At 47.4% G+C, this 25,992-nt stretch overlaps 1 protein-coding gene across 10 annotated transcripts in view; it reads right to left on the bottom strand.

Moving 5' to 3' along the window:
• Nucleotides 1–25,992, bottom strand: part of NTM (neurotrimin) — a 731,054-nt gene that overhangs the window by 281,686 nt on the left and 423,376 nt on the right. For 9 of the 10 annotated variants that reach the window (XM_030538346.1, XM_030538347.1, XM_030538349.1 and 6 more), the window contains exon 1: nt 726–1,018. In XM_030538346.1, the coding sequence (XP_030394206.1) occupies nt 726–892 (167 nt within the window). In that variant the 5' untranslated portion in view covers nt 893–1,018. Of the gene's footprint in view, nt 1–725; nt 1,019–25,992 lie in introns of those variants that run through there. The other variant, XM_030538348.1, reaches the window with a different exon arrangement.

The raw sequence follows: 25,992 nt of genomic DNA, 5'->3' as shown, positions 1-25,992 counted from the left end.
CTTTGCAAACACACAAGCCCAGCTCATGTTTATTGGACATGCTCAGAGGCATCTTTAACAGCAACATCAGCCTCAGAGGACCAGCTCTCTCCCAATCCCAAAATACAGGCACACACAAGCCCACATGTTCTACAAAGTGACCCAGCCACCGCCCCAGCATTGCCAGAGATGCCAGAGCCTTAAACACCATGCTGGCAATCCAAGCAGATACTGGCACAGAGGTGTAAAGACTAATTCCCACTTCCCTTCCCTTTCAGTAACTTTAAGGAAAGGAATTGGGGTGTCAGTGAATGGTAACTCCCTGCCTGGCATCCAGATCTCACTGCCTGGCATCTATATTTGCCTGCCTGCCCCCTGTGTGGCAGCAGCATTCCAGTGCCAAGTGGGTAACAGAATTTGCCCTCTTCATTCCTTTGCAGACACCGTGGCGTTCTCTGAACCGACAGCCACTTCCCTACATCAGCAACCCTCCCTGTCCCCCTTCCACCACACTCCCAGCCCACTTGCCCCAAATGCAGTAGTCCCAGACTCAGCCTTGCATTTTCTTCCCCGACTCAGGGGTCTTATCCTGCTCCACTCAGGACAAAACCAGCCAGAACCCAGGCTAAGCAGAAGCCACCCCCTGTAGCAATGTGGCATCGAAAGCCCCTGGCATGCACCTGGGGCTGGAGCACCCACAGAGCAACACCCCTGTAGATACCCAGAAGAAAAGCATCTGCTCCTACCTGAGGGTGGCGCTCTCCCCTTGTCTGACGGTCACGTTGTCCATAGCTTTGGGGAAGGTGGCATCTCCACTGCGCACGGGCACTCCTGCGGGCACAAGGAAGACCAGCCTGAGACAGAGGACGACGAGGCACCTCCAGGGCACGACTAAGCACCCGCCGACCCCCATCCTGGGCAGCGGGGACTTTCCAAAAGGCCAGAAACACACCCGACAAGGCAAGCAGGAGAAACCAGGGGGAAAGAGGCAAACAGGGCGGGAGCTCCTCGGAGATCAGCAGCGCCCCTGGCAATCCAGCCTCAGGGACCCGAGCATCCGGAGGGAGTCCCCAGTATTCCTTGGGCGAGGGAGGAGGAAGGGGGCACCGGGGTGCAGGGGATAGGAGAGGGGCGCGGGGGGCTTCTCCAGCCGGCTCTTCCCACGAACAGTTCGGAAGCTCACTTTGCCCAGGCGATCCCTGCCCCCCGAGCTCTAAACTCCCATCTCTGGGGCTCTGGCGACCGGCTCTCCCGGCAGCAGCGAGAAAGTGAGGAGCCGGGCAGGGGCCTCCGCGGGCGCCGGGCACCGCAGTCCGCTCCGCCCCTGCAACTTGTGCGGCTCCGATCTCCGGCGGGCGCGGGGCAGGAGCCCGGCTGGCCCCGGCTCGGCTCTGCTCGGCTCTGCTCAGCGCGGGCAGGACGCGGCGGCCGGCGGGAGGCGAGAGGCGCGCAGCAGAGGCGCGCAGGAGCCGGCGGCTGCCCCCACTTTCAGCAGCCCAGCTGCGCGCTCCCTCCCGGCCGGGAGCATCGCCTCGGAGCTCGCCCGCCCGGGCGCTGCCTTCCCGGGGTTGTCATGGCAGCGACTCCATCAGTGACCAGCGCCCGGGCTCCGGCCCCCCCCGCCGCACTGAGCAACGCGGAGCCGCTGCGGGGCTCTCCCACTTTAACCCCCTCCTCCCCACAAGCCCGCCTTTTCGCGGCCACCCATTTCAGCTACCGCGGCCACTTTGCTCCTTCTAGCGCAGCGAAGCTCCAAGCCCACCGCAAACATTAATTACTGCCTGCAACTCGGGATTATTACCCACCACTTGACAGACGGGGAAACTGAGGCATAGAGCAGCAAGGTCACCCCATGGCTCAGCAAAAGGAATGGGAACAGAACCTGTCTGTGCTAGCCCTGACACCACACTTCCTCACGGGGCTCACAAGCTCTTACACGGTAGTTAGTTTAATCCCTAAATACTTTCTTTTAAATCCACTCATAACTTCGGACATACTGCAGTTGCATTATGCCTAGTCATTTCTCCCTCCCGCTACCAGCTGCTCAGTGTGTTGCGATTTTAATGCACAATTTCCTGCAGGTAAAAGGTGCCAGGTAGACAGCCCTGGAGAACGAAGTCCTTTATTTAGCCAAACAGGAACAACGCAGGAAGGCGACGCACCAGTCTCCCACTATACCTTAGTGTCAAGCCAAGGCACACAACTCCTGTTGAAATTAGTGCAAGCTGCAGGTGCCCAGCACTTGTGAAAGTCAAGCCCTTCATTCCTGCTGTAAATGGTGATTTTAATGGTGAAGATACCCAGGAACTGATCTGAGACTTCCCAATTTCTTCCCACACACAGGGCACCCACCAGTGATTAGATAACACGGTTTTTTTTTGTTTTGTTTTTTTGTTTTTAAATCCCTGCCAACCTGAGCCGGATTCACACTCCTGACCTAAATGTGAAAAGATCCATAGCCCACTACTAATCGCTGAGTTTCCCACTCCCCTGTAAACTACTATTTAATTCAGTAACTGGGCTAATTAATTTTTCAAACATTATGAGATGTGCCTGATAGAGAAGACACTATCAAATAAAGCCTTATTATTAATTATTATTGAGCATGCTAATGGATTGCAAGAGAAGGGGATTGTTTTGCCAGTCTTCTTGTGCCTTGTACTTTTTTTAAGACTGTTTGCGCTGAGTTTAACACTGGTAGAAGGTGCTGGATTAACAACCCGAGAGGCAGGAGTCATATTTATCAACAGCTTCCCCATTTCAGGAACAAACTCCCAATAGGAGGAATGAGACAAACCACCTCACTAAGTTTAAGATGGAGTTTGATATGCTTATGCTGTGGTTGCCTGTGATAGCAGGGGACTGGACCACATGACCCAGAAAGTCCCTCCAGTTACATTCACAGCATACATACAGCAAAGTTAGCTAAAAGCATAATATTTGGGCTGGAAGGTTGCAAGGTATCACTACTTTATTTCTTAAAATTTGGCATGATCACGCACACAGGAACCCAAAACCAGAGAGCAGGCTGCTTCCCAAACCAGAGGGACACAACTCACTCCACTTTACTATTTCCCTGTACACTGATTGCTGAGGCACCAGACTTCACACTTCCTTACAGAGGCCTCTAACCTGCAAGCAGGACCAGGAATACCCTTAGGATTTAAAGTGAGAGCTTGGTGTTTTTACAGCACCTTCCAGTTCCTATTTTTCCCCCTGCTGTGGTAGGGAGACACTCGCTGGCATGAGTTCTGTCTCAGTGGTCCATTCGGTCCCAATGACTGCCAACAAAGGGTTAAACTGACTTAATTCATTGTTTCCTCTACTGTTGTAATGCTCCAATGCCCCAGTAAGGATTGGAACCCCATTGCACCCCATCGTACAAAACAGAGTGCAAGATTCATATGAGGCCATGTGGAGGCTTTTCAGCTAGGAAGAAACCTGAGAGCAAACTGGGCTTATTTCACACAGATCTTCCCAATTCTCCTCCAGGCTGCTTGTGACCAGTCTGTTGGCAAGAGACCGTTCTCTTTAGCAGCTAAAGAGGAACTCTTAGAGCCATTCAGATAACCCTTCTCTGCCTGTTTCCTAATGCACAAGGTGCTGTGTTGTATTCTAGGCTAGTAGCAGCTGCTTAAATCAAAGGCTTTAAAGGTTTGTCTATGGTAGTGGGGGAGATTCTTCAGGTAGACCCCCTCCATGTGGACACTGTTATTCCAGTACACATAAAACCCCTGAAATTTATTGATCACAGGAATGTTGTACAACACTCACTAAGTCTCCAAGTCCAACCACAGCATGCACTGGGCTCAGTTAAAATCAGCAGATGGATTCTCTTTGGCTGTTCTCAAGTCCTGGGTGGGCATCTGATGGGGAGCTCAAAGGAACAGTCAGCACAGGAACACTAGCCCCCATCCATATGCCCCACTTCTTCCCTCCATGAGCCATCCTGTCCTTCATTCTCATGCAACCTCCAGTCACTTTTTCCAATGGATTTAGACAAAGCGAAGAATGACTCCCACATGAGAAGGACTGGGACAGGAGACAGTGAGTGAGCCTCACTTGTCAAAATCAAGGCTGCCTTTCAACATTAAATGTGCCATTCTCTAACTACACCACCATACTGCCTGGCGTGATCTTTCCACAGGCCAGACTGCCAGCGTCTGTGCATCAACTCCCCTCCCTGCTCAATATAAAAGAGCAGCATTGGAGGCAATAATGCTTCAGGCGCAGAGGATGAAAGGAATGTTGAAGAGCCTGGACTGGGGGGATATGAGAAAGATCGGAGCAGCATTTAAAGAGAAATTAATTCAGCTACACAAACAGGAGAGCTGAAGCATTCCCTAAACCAATTCGAACCACACAGAGATCTTCACAATGCAGGATACCGAGCAGAAAAAGTTTCAAGCAATGAAACAAAAGAAATAAGAACTGGATCATCAGGGCGCAATTTCATTGGCTGATCCGTGACGCTGTCATTGGTTGAAGCACGAAGCAGCATGGTCCAGTGGTTAGGGTGTTAACCTGGAATGTGGGAGACACGGGGTCAAATTTCCTGCTTTGCCACAGACTTCCCGTTTGACCTTGGGCAAGTCACTTAGTCTCTCTGTGCCTCAGTTCCCCACCTGTACAATGGGGATAAAAGGACTACCTATACCTGTGAGAGTAAATACAGTAATTATGAAGGGCTCAGACTCTACAGGAATGGGGAACATATATAAAATAAAGTAGATAGAATAGAGTGAGGTGGGGCAGGGTTACCTAGCAATAGGAGATTGGCAATGCTCTGATGATTTTCGGTCATTTCCCCCCCCTCCACAAATCCAGTCTGCTCGTACCAAGTGCTACCGACTCCCCCACTCCACTTCCCTGTCTCTCCCTCTTGTACATGTACAAACAAATGAGACTGTCACAGCTCATCTCCTCACTGTTTGCTGTAATTGGCTAGGATTTAAAAAATATCCATAAACAGTAAAACACATGCACAAAAACAGCAAAAGAGAAAAAGAAATCCACCATCCTTTGAACAACTCTGTGGCTCCAGGAGCAAAGGAGCCAGCAGTCAAGTCCAGCTGTGACTGTGCAGCAGCAGAGAGAGCACTTTGTAGCTTCCTCTGGGGACATGGACAATCATTTTCCTTTGATGGATTTCAACCACAACAGAAGGCTGGGGTCTGGTACACATGGGGAGGGCGCTAGCACACTGGCACCCAACTGAACAGGGAATGTGGCACCTTTTCTGATCTCTCCCAGCTTTCTTCATACTCTAGAAAGATCTGTTTCCCTTGTGCCTGTTGCCTGCCCAGGGCAAATATGGCAAGAAAAATACCCCCAACCTGGTTCCTTCTTTCGAACAAGGCTAAGTGACCCCCTCTCCTGGCAGAGTCCATAAGCAGGATGTGCAGGAGGCTTTGCAAAGCAAGGTACAGACTGGCCAGGAGAAGGCTGACTAAGAGTACTAGTGTGCGTGTGTGGGGGGAATACTAGAAAGACGGATTTAAAGAGTCTAAACTAGGATAGTATTTTCCCTGGGATTATCAGAAACCGGAGGGAAGGGGGCTGCATTGACTGATGAACCTAGGAAAGGCAAAGGGGCAGGAGAAGCAATAGTTCATGTGTCTAGTCTATGGAGAAATCTCCAGGGAGATTCTGAAGGAGGTAGAAGCCACCTGAATGAAAGCAGAGAGCCCAGGAATCTTGCCATGTCATAGGCTGAGTGGATGGGAGCTTTAAGAGTCCAGATAAGGTGTGGCAAAGCAGGCTGAAATCCTGGCTGTATCAATGAAGCAAAATGCTTTTGAGGTGATATTTATTCATATTTCTAGAGAGAAATGGACAGAGACAGTGCAAAATTCAGAGAAGGCGAGATTGGACAGGCAGACAGTGCAAAATTCAGCAGTTCATAAGGACTTACATCTTTCCACCCTTGACTCACGTGGCCCCGTCACAGTTCTGCTATGACCTTCAACTTCAAGCAAGGGCATTTTCATGCAAACACACTCCTAAACTCACAGCTATTCTCTGTAAAACCCACCACGTTCCACCTGCGTTAGCATCCCCACTCGGCTCTGATGCAAAAATGGCCTCTGGGTCTTGTGAATGGTTTGCAAGCCTTCCAACACACACAGGCTGAACTTCTAGGGGGTTTTAGCAAGACTAGAAATAAGCATAAGCAAAATCTCCAGATCTGAACACTTCTGAACTTTGAGGAGCTTTGGATTGGGTTCCAGATGCAAAAATTTGTCAATTTGTAGTTAAGGGCTGTAAGTCAAGTGAAGCCAGGTCAATTTCATGTTATTTCAGTTTTTCTGCAAACTTGGCACAGAGTTCATGTTTAGCTTACATGCGGGTGTGTGTAGGAGGTCTTTGATACAGGTACGCACACACACACGCAATGAAAGAACCAAACACTACAAAGAAAATATATACCCACTAACATGGAAGAATTTCATTTCAGATACAATTTCACCTGCAGAAATTCTTGGTATATTCTATGCATACAACTAGATGAGCAACATTTTGTTTCAATTTACAGATTCTTTTATGAGGAAAGAGCTCAGATACTACAGCATAAAACCTGACGATGGATGGACACGTATAAACATTTTGAAATTACTAACTCTCATCTGAAACTTCATTGATCCAAAACTCATCTCTAACAGCCAATGTAACACCTATGCATACAGTACCCTTAACATACACACACAATTATTGCACCAACCTCTTTCATACAACAGGTACAATTTATCCTTCAGCTTCCTCAAGGTTAGAAATGTGTTTTGCAAAACCTCACACTCGCTATAGAAGCAAACCCCCCATTAAAGTCAGTGGGTCCTAAGAGTCTAAAAATTAAAGAATCAGTGACGATACAAAGGATTCTCACCCCTCCGCACTCACAGAGGACACACAAACTATTTTTTCCCACTGCTCAGAGTGGCCCCAATTAGGAAACAATGATCACACATGTTATATGGCTGGTGACCTTTCAGAACTCTCTCCTCCTCAGAGGAATTCATACCATGAACAGAGATGATACTCATGGATGGTCCACTGCAACTCTGCTGTGTCAGATCTCAGAGGTTCCCAAATAATCATAGTTCATTCCATCCCCCAGCTCCACCCGAGGAGTGATTCACTTTCCCTTCTGCTGTTTTTTTTTTTTTTTTGGCTGTCCATAATTTCCCATCACAGCCTGACCTCTTGCAGGATAACCTGATAATGTCACTTACCCCTACTCCTCCCCCTTCGTGTCTCACAATCGCCATGCTCCCCAAACCCTCAAACTGCTCCAGCTCTTGTCTGGCTAATGCTTTCCGGGAGCTGCCCCAAATAATTGTTTGATGTAGATTCAGTAGTAGCAGCAGCAGCTGCTGTCACATTTGAAGAGGAGTGGTGATTATTAGCAACATATTTATTGAGTTTAAAAAACATAATACAAGAGGCCCTGTTAATCCCCCAATAAAGATGCAGTTAATATTTAACTGGCATTTATTTAAACTTACAGTAACTGTCCAATTAAATTTAAATTAACTACCCATTTGGGAGTCTTCCCCTAAAAACTAGCTGGGATTCTGCAGCTCCGGTCCTTCTCTTCCCTGCACTTTACACTAGGCGCGTGGCTATAAAAAGAACATTTCCTCTGCCCTTTAAAAAGCTAGTCAGTTTGGGGTTGTTTTTGTCTCTCTCTCCCTTCTTCACTGTCTGGGTCTTAAGTTAAAATGGAACTTAACTCTTTCCAGCCCGTGACAGGCTATTTTGGAGGCTGAGCGAAGAGTCTGATCTTGCAGACTTTTGTTTACACAAATAAAGCCTGCTGACAGCCAAGTGGGTTGCTGGGGTGGGTAGGGAACAGCCACATCCTTAAAAGTTGCAGGATTGGCTCCCAATGAGTCAGCTCCTACCCTGTAGTGCACGGCTGGCTTAAGTGGTCAGTGGAGGATTCCCCTTCCCTGTGAGAATCCTCAGGCTGTCTACAGTCATCCTGAACCATCTCCCCTCAGCCCCAGCAGGGGCACTGTTGCTAGGGGTAAGCCTTTGTAGGTTGGTAGCCACCAGCTGCTATAACAGCTGGGGTAGATTACAGAAGCCTTTAGGCTTCTCTAACATATTATGGACCGGGCAGAGAGCCCAACAGTATAGGCTCAGAGGAGATGGGGGTGCACAATAGTCTTTGCACCTTCCCTCAAGTCTTAGTCCAAGCATTCCTCAGCCTCATGGGAGATTCAGGGCCCCACTATCTGTTTCGCTTGCCTACCTTTACCCAGCAAACCCCAAACAATGATTTTATTTACCTCATGCCACAGTTGTACATGCCCCTTTAATATTTATATCGGGAGTCCAAAGAAGTTATCTTGGAAATCCAGAGCAGCACAGGCACAGTGGAAGTTATTAAACAGAATTGATCTTTGCTCTCCTTGGTACAAATCAATATTGTTTTTATATAAATCTGTTTCTTGTGGCATTGTTGGGAGCTTAGCTGGTTGCAATAACACTTAAAAAGTCATTGCACAGTCAGACACTGCTTCCTCACCTGCATTTGATCAGGGCTGAGCCAGGTGCCAGAGACATCTATTGATGTCAGATAAAGTATGTCATCAGCCATCTAAAAGTATTTTATAGGCATATGGCATTAACTCAGGGCTCTACAATTCACTCCAGGCTGAATTTTAATAGGGAGTAAGAGTGGAAAAATGCTGAACAGGCTAAAATCAAACAAGGCCTAAATCTTCACCTAAAACATTCAAGAGCGCTGGAGCAGTTTGGTTAAACTTGAAAAACCTCAAACAAAAAGCTTCCAGTTGGGTGGTTTTATTCTTCTATCATAGACTTAGCCTGTAAATTCTCTGGGGGTAACGAGTGTCTTTCATCACAAGTGTCTACAGAACCTAGTACAATGAAGCCCAGTAGCAGGGACTTACCAGATCTAGCTTCAGGTGCTGTTTTGTTTTGTTTTTGTTTTTTTCTCTCCAGGGAAGCAAACTTTACACTGTGGAGGTTTTCTTCCCCTTTGTCAAGTCTGGCATATTAATGTAAACTTTAGAATAATACAAGTCTCCCACCAGCACTTAGCTCTCTACAGGTTTGTGACTCCCTAGGCCTTCCACTTGGGAATGAAGGCAAGTCAGTCTATGAAGTACAACTCAGACAATCACAATCCTCCTCCTGCTTTGAGTTCTTCCCCCTAACAGAGCACACGCTGCCCTTGTACCCCTAGTCACATGCTCTAATCATATAACATCTAGATTGAGATTTGAACTAGTCACAGGTGAGGCTCAACCCAGGACACCCTTAAAGAGCTAGTGTATGCTGATAAGCCCCAACTGTGTTGAGATTTTCAGGCATTTTGACAAAGACAAAAGTTTGGATTCAAAAAATGGCCAGAGGAGAAGTTGACAGAGGGTGCTGTCTAGTAGTTACAGTGATATGCTTAGGACACTCATCTGGGAAATAAGAGATCCAGGTTCAATTCTGTCTACCTAAGGTGGGGAAAGAAGTTGGACTCAGTTGTTCCTGTTACAGGGGAAGGCCTGATTTGGGAAGCTATGGGATAGTCCGGTGTGGGGCTCTGCCAGTCCCTCCTCTGGAAGCTGTTCCACTTTATAGAAATAACTAAAGCATCATTAGAGCAGAACTTGCATTCAGTTCTCTCACTGCCTTGGGAAGGGCCCTAACCGCCAGGCTACATAGTTATTCATACCAGTATACCCTGACTAGACAACTATCCATTGTCAATCATATCGGCAGTTCGTTATCATTCATGCTGACAATGAACAGACCTTGGGCCAGGCAGAGTCCCACTGGTAGTTAGGTGGCACTGCTAAGATATGGCCCCCAATGATGCTTTAATGATTGATAAAAAGTAGAACAGCTTCAACAAGAGAGAAAGCCCCACAGCAGCATACACCAGTGTTCTCCCCCCCAGCGAGAGGAACCAAATTCAAATCCCTTTTCCACAGCAGGCAGAATCAAACCAAGGAGTTCCCCATCCCAGCAGAGTGCCCTAACTGCTGGGCTAAAGCTTACCAAGCAGGCCAGAGCTTCTCCTCCAGCTGTTTTGTAAATTCAGGCCTTTGCTTTTGTCAAGAGGCCTGAAAATCTAAATGAATCTGTTTATGGTCAAAACAAAATATTTTGTTTCAATCTTACCACGATATTGACTTGAAATTTGATTAACTTTTTGATTCACACAAATATTTCTGGGAAAAAAAATTGCCTTTTTTTTTTTTTTTAAACATTGCCAGCAAATCAAAACATCCAATATTAACCCAGCTCTGCTCCTGGATGCTCCTCCCAGACCAAATTTGTGCCTCTTCATCAAGTTCATGTTTTGCTGATCATAAAGTAACAGTGCTTCATTTCACATGGCACTGAGGCAGACAAATCATTCACTTTTTAGTAACAAAAGCAAGGCTCACCACTGTCGCAGTGAGTCAATTTTACTTTGGTTGCCAGTCTCCTGACCCTAGCAGCGTTCCCCATCCAAGAATAATATTAATAATAACCATGCTATTAAGCAAGATGCTTGATTTGAAGCTGAAATTTTTGAGAAATGATCTCATAAATTAAATTCCCGGGGTACCATCTTTGAGAGTTAAAAGGCACAGTAGCCTCTGAATTCTGGGAATTGAGCATAATTACATGGAAATTGACAAGGCACAAATGCCAAGAATTCTGTTAACCTTTAATATCTCGAAAAAAACTCTCCCCTTGTAATTATCTCTTTCCTTTGTCTTAAATGTTACTGATGAATATTTAGTGGGAAAAGCAAATAAAAGGAGGCTGAGGGGTGATGGAAACTGGAGCCCTGTGTAGAATAACTCTACAACTTTGTGACTTGAGACTGGCTGTCACCAACAGCCCAGATCTGAATGTGGATGCAGTGCAGACTGTTAGCTATGCACAGAGGCTGGTTCATGCAGGCTGCCAGCTGGGGACAGATGCCTGTGCTCACATGTAGACTCCAATGGTTTCAATAGGAGGATGCTCATATGGAGCAGTTTGCAGGGTGGGGGCCTTGGGATCTTGGCTCTGCCTCCACAGCAGATTGAAACAAGCCCACCATCCAAACCCCCCTTAGCTTTCTTTATTCTATCACTTATACAGATTCAGCTCCATTCATGTTGATGGGAGATGCACAGAGGTGCCACATTTGACCCCAAGTACAGAGAAACATCCACACTTCGTGGTACTTTTCCAAGCGCGCCTCAACTAGGAACTTGTGCAGGTTTCCATCATTCTAGGTATAAAACACTTCTTCTCTGTGAAGTAGAAGTAGAAGCTGCTGCTCTTTTGGAATGTAGGCTCATTAGCCAGAATCCAGGGAGGGTGATTACTGGGGGCAGAGAGGAGCAGAGCCTGAGGACCACAAGCAAGGCACGAGGCACACTCAGTTACTGGAAAGGGTTGCAGGGCACTGTTTTCTCCTCAGGGGGATGCTGTTATGAAGATTAGTTTGGATGACTCCCCTCTAAGTGTTATATCTGACCGAGTCCTACACCCAGATCCATGGGAAAACCACGAGAGTCCCCAAGCTGATATGGTGGGCTGGTGGGCTATCCCAGAGCAGTCAACCCTGGGGTCTCCGACTCCAAGGCAGGCCAGCAGGAGGGCTGCAGAGGAACCAGGCCGGCAAACTGGCAGGAACCCAGTTGGCTGGAACATTGTTGAAATTGTACCATCCCCACAAAACTTTTCAATTTAGACAAATGGGGGCAAATTAAAAAAAAAAAAGTGTCATGAGAATTTTTCTGACCAGCTCTAAATGATTGCGAAGACACCACCCAGACTTATGCACGTACTTAGCTTGACTCATGTGTGTAGCCTCCTGGACTAGGAAGAGTGGTCTTGTGATTAACACACTGGACTGAGAGTGAGAAGATCTGGATTCAATTCCTAACTCTTCCACAGATTCCCTGTGTGACCTTGGGTGAGTCATTTCATCTCTGCGCCTTGGTTTCCAGTAGGTAAAATGGGGCTTGCAATATTTCCTTTCTAGGGCTGCCCACAGGATTCAGTGGCCTGGGGAAAAAGCAATTTCAGGGGCCCCTTCCAAACAAAAAAAAAACTTTGCAATATTATAGAATACTATATTCTCATGGGGGCCCCTGTGGGGCCCTGGGTCTGGGGCAAATTGCACCACTTGCCCCCCCTACCCTTGGGTGGCCCTGTGGATATGTAGCCCAAGTCATTTACAGACACACCTCCTTGTTCCAGTAAGATCAAAGCCAGAGAAGCATTTATTCAAGGAGAACAAGAGAGAGTGTGAAATAAAACAGGTTAGATCATTATGCACCACACTTACTCCACCCCTTAAAGATCCGAGGAACTAGCTCAGCAGTTATACAGAAAGGAAACACACGTCAAAGCTTAGAGATGGGTCCAATCTGCGTAACTGAGATATGGCCCCAAAGTGTAGAAGTGTCTATCTGTTGCTTTGGACTCAGGCCCGCTGCTAGTGCAAACATGCAGAAACCTCTTCCAGGAATTAACCCTGCACTGAACCTGATTAGTTCTGACTTCAGTGCATGGCCCATGCTTGCTCTCTTTCTCTCTTTGTCCGTCTTAAAATGGAGAGAGCTTTCCAGTCGCCAAGCTGCTTTTATGCCTCTTTAAAGGGTTATAAAAGCTGTCTTTATATTCCAATAAAGCAATATAAAAACAACCTTTTCTGCAGTTCAATAAAAGTGGTTAACTTTTCCCCTCCATTAACGTTCCTTTCTGCAGTTGTGTCTGCACACACTGGCTGCTGCCTGGGGCTGGAGGCATGCAATGCTACGTGAGAGGCTGCTCTAGTGGCATTAGCGCCCTGGAGGCCCGGGGAGGGGGAGGTCTTGCAAGGAAGCGAAGCACTGCGGCTGAATTCGTGAGCAATACCAGTGACACAGGATCAGGACTTTCAAGCTAAAGCAGAAGGCGGAGGTGTGTGTAACAATGGGGGAGACAGGTTGCCAGGCAAACACAAAGGGCTGCAGAAATGACACACACACACAAAGCAACTGGCCCTGCAGAGATGTGTCTTCTTTTGTCAACTGTCTGCTCCAGGGGATAAGATTTTCCATCCTTAAAACACTATGCACAAATCAGGGGATGTGCTGTGGCTTAAAAAGATGAAAACCAGAATGGACAAAGCATTGGACATTGCACAGCATTGGCTGGGAGAGATGCATCCAATAGAGCATTGGCACCTCTGACTTCTATGAGCCATACCCTGAAATCCGTATGAAGGCAAAACTTCTCTTGGAGTCAACATGGGGTCAACTTCAGCAAGGACTGAGAGAGCTCTTCAAGACTCGGCACTGGGATTGACAAGGTGCCCAACGCGTTGTCTAGCGGATAGCCTGGAACTAAGATGACCTAGGATCTAGCCCTGATTCTGCCACTCACTTGCTGTGTGACCTTCAGCTACTCACTTCCCCTCTCCACGCCCATTTCACCTCACGCCCTTTGTCTGTCACACCCATATGGATGTTAAGGTCTTTGCAGATAGGATTGTCCCTTTCCTTACCTTTTACAGTGCCTAGCACAATGGGGCCCCAATCTCAGTCAGTCTCAGACACAGCAGCAATTATCCTATATTGTTTGCACAACCATCCCACGGAAGGCAAACACTCTTCCCCGACAGCTCCTCTGCCCTTGGAACTGCAACAAAGGTGGTATAATCAATCCCAGTGCCCATCTACCACCCTCTCTAGGCAGTCAGATAAGGAGGTTTATTATTTTCACAAGGCAAGGTTCGCATAGCTCATATGTATGAAGTGGGTTTGGATTTCATACGTCATTCATCCCCCTGCACCAGCAAAATGAAGGGTTGGAGGGTTTCTGGCTGCAGAATACAGACTACAGAAGAACCTTGTTTACACACACACACACACACACTTAACAAAAGTCACAATTCTTTCTGTAGCAGCCAATCCGCTCTCAGCAGCACAATAAGAGCGGTCACATTGCGCATGTAACGTCATGGAAGTAGTGTGCAGCCACCTTCACACACTCCTTGACACCTGTTTCCATGCGCACCCCATAGCCTGCCCCTCTGCACCCATTTGAATGTACCCACAATTGCGCTGCTGAGCCTCGATGCTAGATCGAGCCAAGGTTTGTTACCACACAAAGCAGAATGACTTGGAAAGAAGACTATTAATTAATCCAGCTAATAACATTACGAGGCTTGTTTTAAGGATCCACGTGAGCAATAAGGCTGAGGCAAAGAAGGGAAGGGTGTTAGAGCCTGCAGCTCCCACGAGGACTCAGAGGTGTTTACAATCACTGATCCAAGAAGCTCTACAGTATACTCATCTTGGCTTTCTAAGGAGATGCTGTACAATTGAGCTTCTATTAGCAATTGCCAATCCTCTTTGATTAGCACCGGATTGATTTGCTCCTTGTTTTGGTGGGAATGGCAGCCTAACCCCGACAGGAACTTATAGAGCGTGTCAGCTAACGAAACCCGGCACTCTAAGCCAATTGTCAGTTGTCCTATTTAAGGCCAGCTGAGACAGGGACTGAGAAGAGCTGCCATTTCCCAGTGGGAGTACTGGGAGGACTCACTCATGTTTGCAGAGACAGATGTGCACTTGTTGCTACATCTCTCCATGTAGCTGGCCAGCATGCATGGGGGCAGAAGGGGGAAAGCCAGGATCCTGCCTCCTGCTCCTCATTTCATGCATCCCCTACACGTTGATGTTGGGAGGGCTAAGTGTGAAAGAGAGGCAGAGCGTGAGAGCAAGCAAGCATGTGCATGACAGGATGAAAGAGTATGTGTGTGTGAGATCGAGTGAGAGAGAAAGGGCCCTGCAGAGCTAATTACTAATGGCTTCAGAGACAATTTCTCATGCTACAACTTTCTCCTCCTTCCCTTTACCTCCTTTTTATTTCGTGTGCATTGCCTCTCCCTCAAGTCTTCCCAGATCATGCTACATTAGGTTACTTGTAAGCTGTCAGCCGTGAGTCAGTCCCAGATGTTCCCTACCAGGGAGCACCAGGCCAGGAATGAAATTTCAGGAGATCGAGCTGGCCGACCACGACTGCCCGCCGGGCAAAGTCACTCAGAGGCTGGGACTCTGAAGTCCAGCGCTGTGGGGCAATCTGGGCCCAGCCCTTTTCCTGCCAGATCTGTGCGGTAAATATGGTAAAAGCTGTGCAGAATGAGATGAAACTTACAAGGAGGGTTGGCCTAGAACCTATTAGAGAAAAGGAAGATAGTGCATGTGCATATGAGATAGAAATCAAGTCTGGGGGTGTCAGGTGGGTACCCTTGGATTAGGAATCAGGGTGTTGGCAGCACTAGTATTGCCACTTTTGAGTGTGCCCAGAGGGTCAAGCCAGTGACAGACTGTTGTGTGCACATAACAGTTGGTGTTATATGCATACACTTGCTAGCTGGAAAGTGTTGTGCTTTCTTCATAGATATACACTGTGTGTGTGCATGACAGAGAAACAGTCAACATATATAAGCACATCTATGTATGTATAGTGTGGGTGCATGCGTGTATGCATATACATGGTGCATGATGTACACACACAGAGTAAATGGAATCCTACAAAATGGGAAATGAATTTGGTCTTGAAGAGAGTGTGTGGTTATTCTGACATTCCCATTTATGATGACTATTAATTGGGTTTATTACAGCGACGTGTAGGGACCAATCTCAAGAACAGGGCCCCATTATGTGAGGCACTATACAGAGAAGTAGACAGTTCCTGCTCCAAAGAGCTTACAGTCTTTGGAAGGAAGACTGTGCTTAATGTCTTTATTGCAGCAGGAAACCTGATGCTGGGGGAAAGCGAGAGATGATATTTTGGAGCCTGGGGAGGAGGAGAGAAGAGGTTAAAACCCATGTTCCTCTTTACCTGCACCAGCCAGTTCCTGCTTTATCCCCTCACGGGACACATTTCTCAAAAGACTGAGGAAGGGGGCAGGGGAAAGAGAGCGAGCGAACTTCTTAGCATTTAAACTTAATTATAATGATATATATAAAAAAGGCCTCAAAGTGAGCGATTGTGAGAGGGGCTTTCAAACGCCACAGGAAATATGAAAATGGGAGCATGGATGCAGTGGAGAATGGTTCGTAAATGCCTGCGGTTAGGGGAGATAAAGGCAAAGGCAGCCGTCGTGGATGGATCTCACTTCAGAGAGAGAGAAAATAGCCGATGTCGTTAAATTCTGCCCCAGATCTGCCAGCGTGGAATTTTCTTACTCCCCTTTCAACGTGGCAACAGAATTATCTCCTTGAGAAGCTGCCGCCTCCAGGCCATTCTTTGGGATGTGATTGGAAACAGAGAATGTGGACTCCTGCTGTCCTTATGATCAGAGTTGTTTGTTAGTTGTATTACGGTAGCACCTAGTGGCCAGGGCTCCGTTGCACTAGTGCTTCGAACTGGGTGCTAGTGCCAGCATCCAGTAGCAAGGCTCTGGCCCACAGCTGAGTCAGCCGATCCATGGTTAAGGTCGGGCAGCGCTGGCTGGAAGCGAGAGTCTGTTCAGGCAGGGAGAAGAGACCCAGGGTCAGAGGAAGGAGCTGAGAGGGGCGTTGCTGCTCCAGCCGGGCAGCAGATTCCTAGTTCTTCCCCAGTGGAAGTCAGGGTTGGGTTGGGGAAGGAGGTAGAGACCCTAAAACAAAGAGGGCAGCTTTCTTAAGAGTTGAGGCATGAGCCCCGGTGCCCACCCTCCTGTGGGCTTAGCATGCCCTAGAGTTTCCGTAGCATACACGATTCTGCTTCCCGTCCCAGCCTGAACTGTCATGGAGTGTTGCCGGGACTCATCAAACAGCCACTGTGGTTCTCTGGAGAGTGGGCTGCGTTTCAGTGCGTGTGGGAGGAGCAGGGGGAGATTCCAGTCAGTTTGGGTCCATCTACCTACCAGACAGCTGCCTTTGCTTTTACCCCCTAACTGCAGGGTTTACGAACCATTCTCCGCTGAACCCATGTTCCAGTTTTCATATTTCCTGTGATTTTTGAAAGCCCCTCTCAGTTTGGGCCCACCTACCTACCTGGCCCTTGTCACTATAGTATCTGAGCACCACACAAGGTTAATGTATTAAACCTCGCTGGGAGGCAGGGCAGAGCTATTATGCCCTTTGCACAGGTGGGGAACTGAGGCACAGAGACTAAGTGACTCGCTGATAGTCTCACAAGAGATCAGTGACAGAGCAAGGAATCAAACCCAGACCCCTCAAATCCCAGGCCCAAAAAAACTAGCCCCTCATTAAAGAGAAAAGCTGAACTCCCAGGCCTGCGTCTGTCCTTGGTGAACTCAAGGGGCATATCTGCCACCTACTCCATGTGGAAGCAGGATCCCGGACCTGAGCTGACGCTCACGTTGCTGGTGTCGTTTGCAACAGAGTGGATGGACACGGTGGGTCTGATCCAAAGCCAGGGGCCACCATCCCACTGATGAATAATCCTGCATTGTTTCTGTATCTCCAGCCAGCCTCTGGGGGTGGGGAGTGCGGGTGGGGCGGGGAGAGGAGAGTGTGTGAGGCAGAGAATGGAATAGGGCTCTCCTTGTGCCCTTATATTGAATAGGCTTTTTGATTCCCACCTTCCATTCCCCCATTGCTCCCAAAGTCAGATGATTTTTTCCTTTTTTTGCAAGTTTCAGGCACCTCTGAGGAAGGAAGTAGTCAGAGAGTCATCAGTCACTGGCTGAACTGGACTGTCAACATTCCGCTCACCAGTTTTAATAAGCCCTTTCGACTGGCACCGGTGCACATCTAGCAAACAGAGCTGGCTAGATTTCAACTCGGTGCAGCTTAATTAGAGTCAGTGGAGTGACACCAGGGAGGAATCTGGTCCATTGTCCCATACTGGAGTCCACAAGTCCAGCTGGTGATGCATGCATGTATCCGTATGATAGGAATGGTGCCTGGTGCAGGAAATGACTGAGGGGATTATGTTCTGTCCTTGCAAGGGGGCTGGGGCACAGACCCAGAACTAAGTAAAGCAGATTCCTAACAAACAATATCAGGCAGCAGTCACGTAGCACATCACTTCCTGTAATTGCCACAGAGATTTGACCCAGAGAATCCGCCCCACGCCCCAGTGAGGCAGGTACATTTCCTCACTCCCATTTCAATGATGCAGAAATAGTCACGGAGGGGTTAATAAGAAGAGATACTGGCTCTTTTATGACATGCTTCAGCTGTAGATCTCAAAGTGCTTCACAAACGGAAGAAAACATCATTATCTCCATGCGACCTAGAGAGAAATGAAGGTGCAGGGAAGTGAAGTGAAGTGGTTTGCCTAAGGCCACAGAGCAGGCAGTGGCAGAACCAGGAACAGAAGCTAGGAACTTCTGGTTCCTAACCCAGTGCTCCAGCCACTGTTCATAAATTGTGTGGTCATTTGCCTGACCATTCTTTGGGTCATTATGAAATGTACTCAAGAGACCAAATAACCAACGTCAGTCAGGTTTATTGCTATGAGCCAAAAAACAAGCGTGCACAAGATAAGAGTTCTGTACGATACCCGGCTCTGGGAAGCTGTCTCGTGCAGAAGCTGTGCTCCCCAAGTTACACATTGCAGCTGGTAATATTGATAGGATGGTTTTACAATACATATTTCTTTACAAGTCACTCAAGTTCACCTCATCCGTTTGGCCCAGTTCCTTAACTTCTCGTTCTGTGCCTTTCCTTATCTAGGTTTTGGACACTAGAATTCCAGGTACTGGTCCAGAAGGTATATTCTAGATTTGTACCAGGGTAGACTCATCAACTCTCTTTTCCTCTTCTTTTGGGACATTGCAGTACTGGCCTTTGAGAATAATTCCCTACCTGTTGCTATGGTAAAATACTCATATGTCCTGAATCTGACAGCTTTCCTGCCTATTTAAGCCAAAGCTTACTTCACCTAATGCAAGGTGTTATGGGATACTTTGCATAAGAGAACAGGATTATAGTAAAGGTATAGGCCCAATTAAGCTTTATCTCAGGTATAATATTTGTGTATAATGTTATTTGTGCTTAATTCATACCAATACACACACAAATATATGGTGCAGACAATACATATTAATAATATGATACATATGCTAGCCAGTAGACATTGGTCAATGCTACTAGGTCACACTCAGCCCTTGGGTGATTTGCCCAAAGGCACAGGCAGAATAGATTTCAGATGTTCCTGGTTTCCAGGCTTCTGATGAAGGAAGCTTACGTCAAGTGCCTGAGGCCCACTGCAGCTCAAATCCTGGATGAGCCCCCCACTTATGTGGTATTTGGTATCTTGATTGACACACCGGGGACTTCGCGAGCTAAAAGCAAGAGTGGTTACAGCTTAAGCTAAAGAGCCCACCATCCCTGGCTGCGGCTGTAAGAGACTCATATCCTCTGCGGATTGAGGACAAGCCGGGGAGACCTGTAACACACACACCAACAGTGGGGTACAACTCAGACCTCAATTCCTCCCTCAGTAGCCTATCAGGGTGTTCTCCATTTCCAGCTCCTATGATTCAACTTCCTTTCGTTTGAAAGTGAAATATTAACACCCACTTCCTCGGTGTGAGTTCTAGGCACATAGGCTGGGAGCTGCCTCCACACCTGTCTCTTCAGGGACTCAAGGACCTTGTCTTTCCTATCTCCATGGCAATGTGACATTGGCTGCTGAATAGAACGCGCTGTCCTCTTCCCTGCTTCCAAGTACTTTGAAATTAGGTCAATGGAACTCAATAGGCCAGATCCCCAACTGGTGTAGCTGGGTGTTGCTCCACTGAAATTAATGGGCTAGATCCACAACTGATATACTTGGGTCTAGCTCCACAGAAGTCTGTGATGGGGTAGTCTGCCCCTTAAAGGTAGTAGTTCCTAGTGGTCGGCCCACCCTGTCTCATGGCATGGTCCTTTTAGGGCTTGAAAGGGCCAATATAAGGACCAAAAGGGGATATGGAGAGAGAGGGAGAAGTCCCAGCAACCACCAGTGAGTGGGAGGAAATCACATCACTGTATCTTTAAGAGCCCAGCATCAGAAACCTTGTAGAGAAGTGGGGCAAGGCTCCCCCCAACCCAACCAACTGGGGATGAGCTGGGAGAAAAGGACCAGCATAAATACTGCCTCCTCTCTCACAACAGATACTTCAGGGATCGAGAAGGCTCCTGCAGGGCCCTGAGTTAGTAGGGAGAGGACAGCAGCAGGAGCAGGTCTGCCTGCCAGCTGGAGGACAGAAGGACTGATCGGGAAAAGGGCCAGCTGAGGAGAAGCTGCCTGCAGTTCTACAACTGGCCTAAAGTACCACTCCAGCCTCAAGGAGGAGAGCTAAGGGGCTCCCTTCATAAGGAGCGGGATAGAGGGATTGTCCAAAGTACAACCCAGCTCCAGGAGAAGGGTTGGGCCCCCCGAATGGGGGAGGAACCTGTCCAGGACTCAGGGGTGAACATGAGCCATTAAATAAGTGAGTTGCCCTCTGCAGAATGACTGAATAAACCAGAGCCTGCAAAGGGGGGGGGAGGTGGGAGGTAAGTATGGTAACTGATTGAAAGAACCCCTGGGGGCGGCGACATGGAGTGGGGGCTGTGGGGCGGCAGACCCACAAGCGGGTGGGACAGAGCAGCTCATGCCTTGACCAAGTCACGGGGCCAGGCTGCAGCTGAAGAAAACGGGTGTGGCTCTAATGGAGTCTGTGCCTGATGACGTCAGAGGATCTGTTCCTCTGGCTTGATCTTTTCTGATCGTTCCAAGCAAATTTTTTAAGAAAATCCTAATTTGGTTACACTTTACAATACAACCACTACAGTTCATGGCAATTACAGTATGATTATATAGTAGTTATGATTCTGATACCTGTAATTTCTACTGCATTCACATACCTAGAAGGTTAACTCCATGACTGTGAGGAAGGGCCGATGGTGATCTAATCTGCCAAGTTTTAAAAACAAGGCACTAGCAAACATTAGAGTAGTGAGCAGCTAAAAGGGGAGTTTCCATGTGAGTTTGCAGGTAAGACTTTAGGAGGGGTTGTGTCCTCTTTTTCTTCAGGAGTAGGGGCTAGGAAGAGAAAACAGCAGTGACTACCGAGGCGGCAGCAGACATAGCCCCAGGAGGAGAGGAGACAAGGAAGATAGTGAGAAGCAGAAGCTGCAGGATGTATTTCATCCTTGAGTGAGTATCTGATGGAAACTACTTACACGTGAGATATTGCCTGATAGAGCTCATGGCAGAAAAGATCCAAGGATTAGAAATGCAGCTGGAGACAATGATGGAATTCAGACAGGGATCTGAAGGCATCATGAGTTAATTCAGTTTAAATTAAATGGAAGGATAAACAATAATAGGGCTGCAACTAGAGTACCTGAAAGGCAAATAAAAAAAAATCAGGGACTTAGGGAAGTGGACTTGACTGAAGAACTTAAGGATCTGGATATGGAGGAGGCTTGGAATTACTTTCAGTCAAAGTTGCAGAAGCCTGAATCCCAAGCAAGGGTGGTTGGGGGGGAGATTCATATAGGGAGGGTCTCCAGATCAAACCAGATGAACAAGCATCTGAAACAGGTTATCAGGAGAAAGCCGACAGGGAATGGAAGGAGGGATGGATCAGCAAGGAAAGCTACCTCCTGGCGGTCAGAGAGTTTAAGGATACAGTGAGAACTACCAAAAGCCAGGCAGAGTTGGATTTTGCAAAGGAAATTAAAACCAGTAGGAAAAGGTTTGTTAGCCGTACAAAGAAAAAGAAAACAAGGAAAGAAGAAGTGGGACCGCGAAGCACTGAGAATGGTGTAGAGATTAAAGATGATCTAGGCATGGCCCAACACTGACATGAATACTGTGTCTCAGTTTTTAATAAGGTTAATGAGGGGACTTGGGGGCAGTGGCTGAGTGGCTAATAGGAGCAAGGATATGGGCGCAGAAATTATCACACCGGAGGTCAAAGCCAAACTCAAACAGCTTAATGGGATCAAATCAGGGGGCCCAGATCATCTCCATCCAGGAACATTAAAGAATTTGACTGTTATGCTATCTGGAGTGGCTCATGACTATGAGTGCCTACCTCAACGCAGACACCTCGAACTGGCAGTATGTTCGATAATTCAATTTCACCAACCCAGCACCAAAAGTGAACTCCAAAAGCACTACAGTAGTCTTATAATAGAGCCATAGACAGTCCCCTTAGACACCCCAGGATATCTTGCCACTCAGGTAAGCTGGCCTATGTGACAGATGGTCACTTACACCCAAAATCACAGAACATTCAGATTATGCCCAGTCCCAAGCAGGGCCGGCTCTAGCAATTTTGCCGCCCCAAGCATGGCGGCACGCTGCGGGGGGCGCTCTGCCGCTTGCCAGTCCCATGGCTCCAGTGGATCTCCCACAGGCGTCTCTGCAGAGGGTCTGCTGGTCCCGCAGCTCTGGTGGACCTCCCGCAGGCATGCCTGCGGATGCTCCACCACAGCCGCAGGACCAGCGGACCCTCCACAGGCACGCCTGCGGGAGGTCCACCGGAGCCGCGTGCCCCCCTCCCGGCAACCAGCAGAGCGCCCCCCGCAGCATGCTGCCGCAAGCACACGCTTGGCGCACTGTGGCCTGGAGCCGGCCCTGGTCCCAAGAGACCAGTCACTCACTCAGGTCAATTTGCAGCCCAGATCTCACACCAAAGACAATGCTGGTAGCCAATTCCACAGTAAACCAACAAAAGGTTTATTAGCTAAGAAAAGGGAATGAGTTATTGAGAGGTTGAAGCAGATAAAAAAATATATGTACAGTCTATAATCACAGGCTATAATTTCAAAGGTCGCCGAGATGTAGTGATCTGCCAGTTTCCCAGAAGTCTTTTACAGCTATCCAGATAACTCAGAGACTCTCCGTCTTCTCATTTGGTTATTCTGCCCTGTTAGAATCCAAACACTACAGAGATGAAGAATTCTTCCTTATGTCCATATTTATAGCTTCTTCTCACAGAAGGTCAGGAAAGACACACCCACCCCCAGGTCAGATTGACAGGGATCATGTGTTTTTTCACCTTCCTCTGCAACACGGGCTGTTGGTCACTTGCCAGATTATCTGGGTACATCTCATTAATCAATTCCCTGCCATTACAGGGCTCTTGGGTACTGGGGAACCTTGGTCCTCCCTAGTCTCTGCATGTGGCACATCATGGTCTAGCCTTCTGTGGGCTGTAATATTTTGATCTAACTTTGGTTTTGGGGGGTAATGTTCAGGTACTGGGAGGTAGTGGTGGCCTGTGACATACAGGAAGTCAGACTAGACCATCTGGTCGTCCCTTCTGGCCTTAAATTCTTGATTCAGTGATTAATAACCATGTCACCAATGCACATGAATTCTAAAAACACACACATGAAGTGAGCAAAGGGGTAATTGCTGTCATGTAGGTAACCTTAATTCTGCAACATAGAGAAGTGGTTCTCAACCAGGGGTCCAGGGCTCCCTGAGGGGGCTGCCAGCAGGTTTCAAGGGGTATGCCAAGCCAAGCCAGCATTAGACTTTCTGGGGCCCATGGCAGAAAGCTGAAACCCCACTGCATGGGGCTGAATCCCAGGGCCCTAAGCCCCACCAGCCAAGGCTGAAGCCAATATCTGAGCAACTTAGCATCACACAGCCCCTATGATGTGGGGCCCTAGGCAGCTGTCCTGTTTGCTACCCCATAACACTGGTCCTGGCTTTTATATGCAGAAAAACAGTTGTGGCACAGGTGGGCCATGGAGTTTTTTATAGCCTGTTGGGGGAGCCTCAGAAAGAAAAAGGTTGAGAACCCCGACGTAGAGAAAATTCCGATTGCGTGATTTAATGGTGCAGCATTATTCAAAAGCATAACCATGATGCTGTATTTGCAGGGTATTTACAGCCCCTCTGTTATACATTGCAACACTTCATTACATGAATACTCCCTCCAGCTAACTTTAGAAAGGATGCAGAGTGACAGCTGGCATATATCTGAAGGGTGTAAACCCCAAGGAGAAAGTAGAATTGACTAGAGCAGTCTGAGAGGAGCAGAGCTAGGAGCAGTGGAATTAAATTAAGGAAAGAGGCATGTCGGCTGAATACCAGGAAACATTCATTTATACTGAGATAGACTAGCCTGGGGAATATTCTCCCATGTTGCTTGCCTAACTTAAAGTTAGGACAAAGGACTGGAGAATGTTCAGCAGGAGACAGTTCTGCACTAGATAGCCCATCCAAAGCACTTACATGGCTCTTGTTACAGTAGTTGTGATGGGTTCGGTCACAGAGACCCCCTTGGGACTGTCACCTGATGTGCTGAATTTGCCTGTGAGCCCATTCTCTCTGCCAGCTTGGGACTTCAGAACCCCTGCCTTGTTGAGCCAGACACGCAAGCCTGCTGCAACAAAGACCCAGTCTGGCCCATGCCCCCAAAGCTGCAGACTTTAACGAAAAACTGCTCAGCAGGTCACCTATCTCCAGCACCTGGTTCTCAATGGGATCCAAACCCCAAATAAATCAGTTTTATTCTGTATAAAGCTTATACAGGATAAACTCAAATTGTCCACCCTCTGTAACACTGACAGAGAGATATGCACAGCTGTTTGCTCCCCCAGGTATTAATCAACTATTCTGGTTAATTAATAAACAAAGGTGATTTTATTAAGTATAAAAAGTAGGATGTAGGTGATTTCAAGTAATAAGAGACAGAACTAAGTAAGTTACCAAGCAAAAATAAAACAAAAAATGTAAGTCTAAGCCTAACACATTAAGAAACTGAATACAGGTAAATCTCACCCTCAGAGATGTTCCAATAAACATATTTTACAGACTAGACTCCTTTCTACCTAGTCTGGGCCCAATCTTTTCCCCTGGTACAATCTTGTTAGTTTCAGCTCAGGTGATAACTCGGGGCTTTCTCATGACTGGCTGCCCCCTTTGTTCTGTTCCACCCCCTTATATATCTTTGGCACAAGGCGGGAATCATTTGTTTCTCTCTGGGTTTCCACTCCTCTTTCTAAATGGAAAAGCACCAGGTTTAAGATGGATTCCAGTATCATGTGACATTAGGGTGACCAGATGTCCTGATTTTATAGGGACAGTCCCGATATTTGGGTTATTGTTTTTTTTTTTTAATATGGGCTCCTATTACCCCCAGCCCCGTCCCGATTTTTCACACTTGCTGTCTGGTCAACCTATGTGACATGTTCACATGTCCTGTGAGACTTAATTACCCACTCACTGACATACATGTATACAGGAAGGCTTACAGGTAAACAGAGCAATTTACAACCAATTGTCCTAGTCAATGGGAGTCATCAAGATTCTCAACCACCATTAATGGCCCACACTTTGCATAATTACAATAAGACCTCAGAGTTATATTTCATATTCCTAATTTCAGATACAAGAATGATATATTTATACAAATAGGATGAACACAATCAGTAGATTATAAGCTTTGTAATGATACCTTACAAGAGACCTTTTGCATAAAGCATATTCCAGTTACATCATATTCACACTTATGGAGTGCAACATCACAGTACTATCTATCCTCACAACATCCCTGTGAGCTAGGGTGGTGCTATCATCTTGTTGTGCACATGGGGAACCAAGGCATAGCGAGAGAAAGTGATGTGCCCAAGGTCACACAGGAAGTCTGTGGCACAGCTGGGACATAATGACAGGTGTCTCAAGTACTAAGCTAGTGCCCTAACCACTAGACCATCCTTCCAGTAAAATGGTTTCCAGCCTCGTCTTCCAGGGCCTTGATTTTACACCATTGGAGTCAATGGGGATTTTGTTAGTGAGTTCAAAGTCCAGCAAGTTCTAGGTTTATGATGGTGTTCTCCATTTCTCTAAGAGTGGCCAGGATTTGCAGGTCTCCCAGTATATCGTATTCACCATGTATTATTTTCATAGATAGAGTCACTTGCTCACAATGAGGGGCCGAGCTCAGGCAGGGACATATGGTACAATATCCATTGAGTCATTTTGTAATTCAGCGAAGCCTCAGAACAAACTAAACTCTTTCTGTTGCACTGTGCACTAATGCAATGAGAAACTATTCTCCCCTGTGCTCTAACTGCATTTATGGAGAGCTGACATGTGGGCATGGAAATGCAA

This window comes from Gopherus evgoodei, chromosome 19 (assembly GCF_007399415.2).
Source record: "Gopherus evgoodei ecotype Sinaloan lineage chromosome 19, rGopEvg1_v1.p, whole genome shotgun sequence".
NCBI lineage: Eukaryota > Metazoa > Chordata > Testudines > Testudinidae > Gopherus > Gopherus evgoodei.
This window is presented reverse-complemented; position numbering and strand designations above follow the sequence as displayed.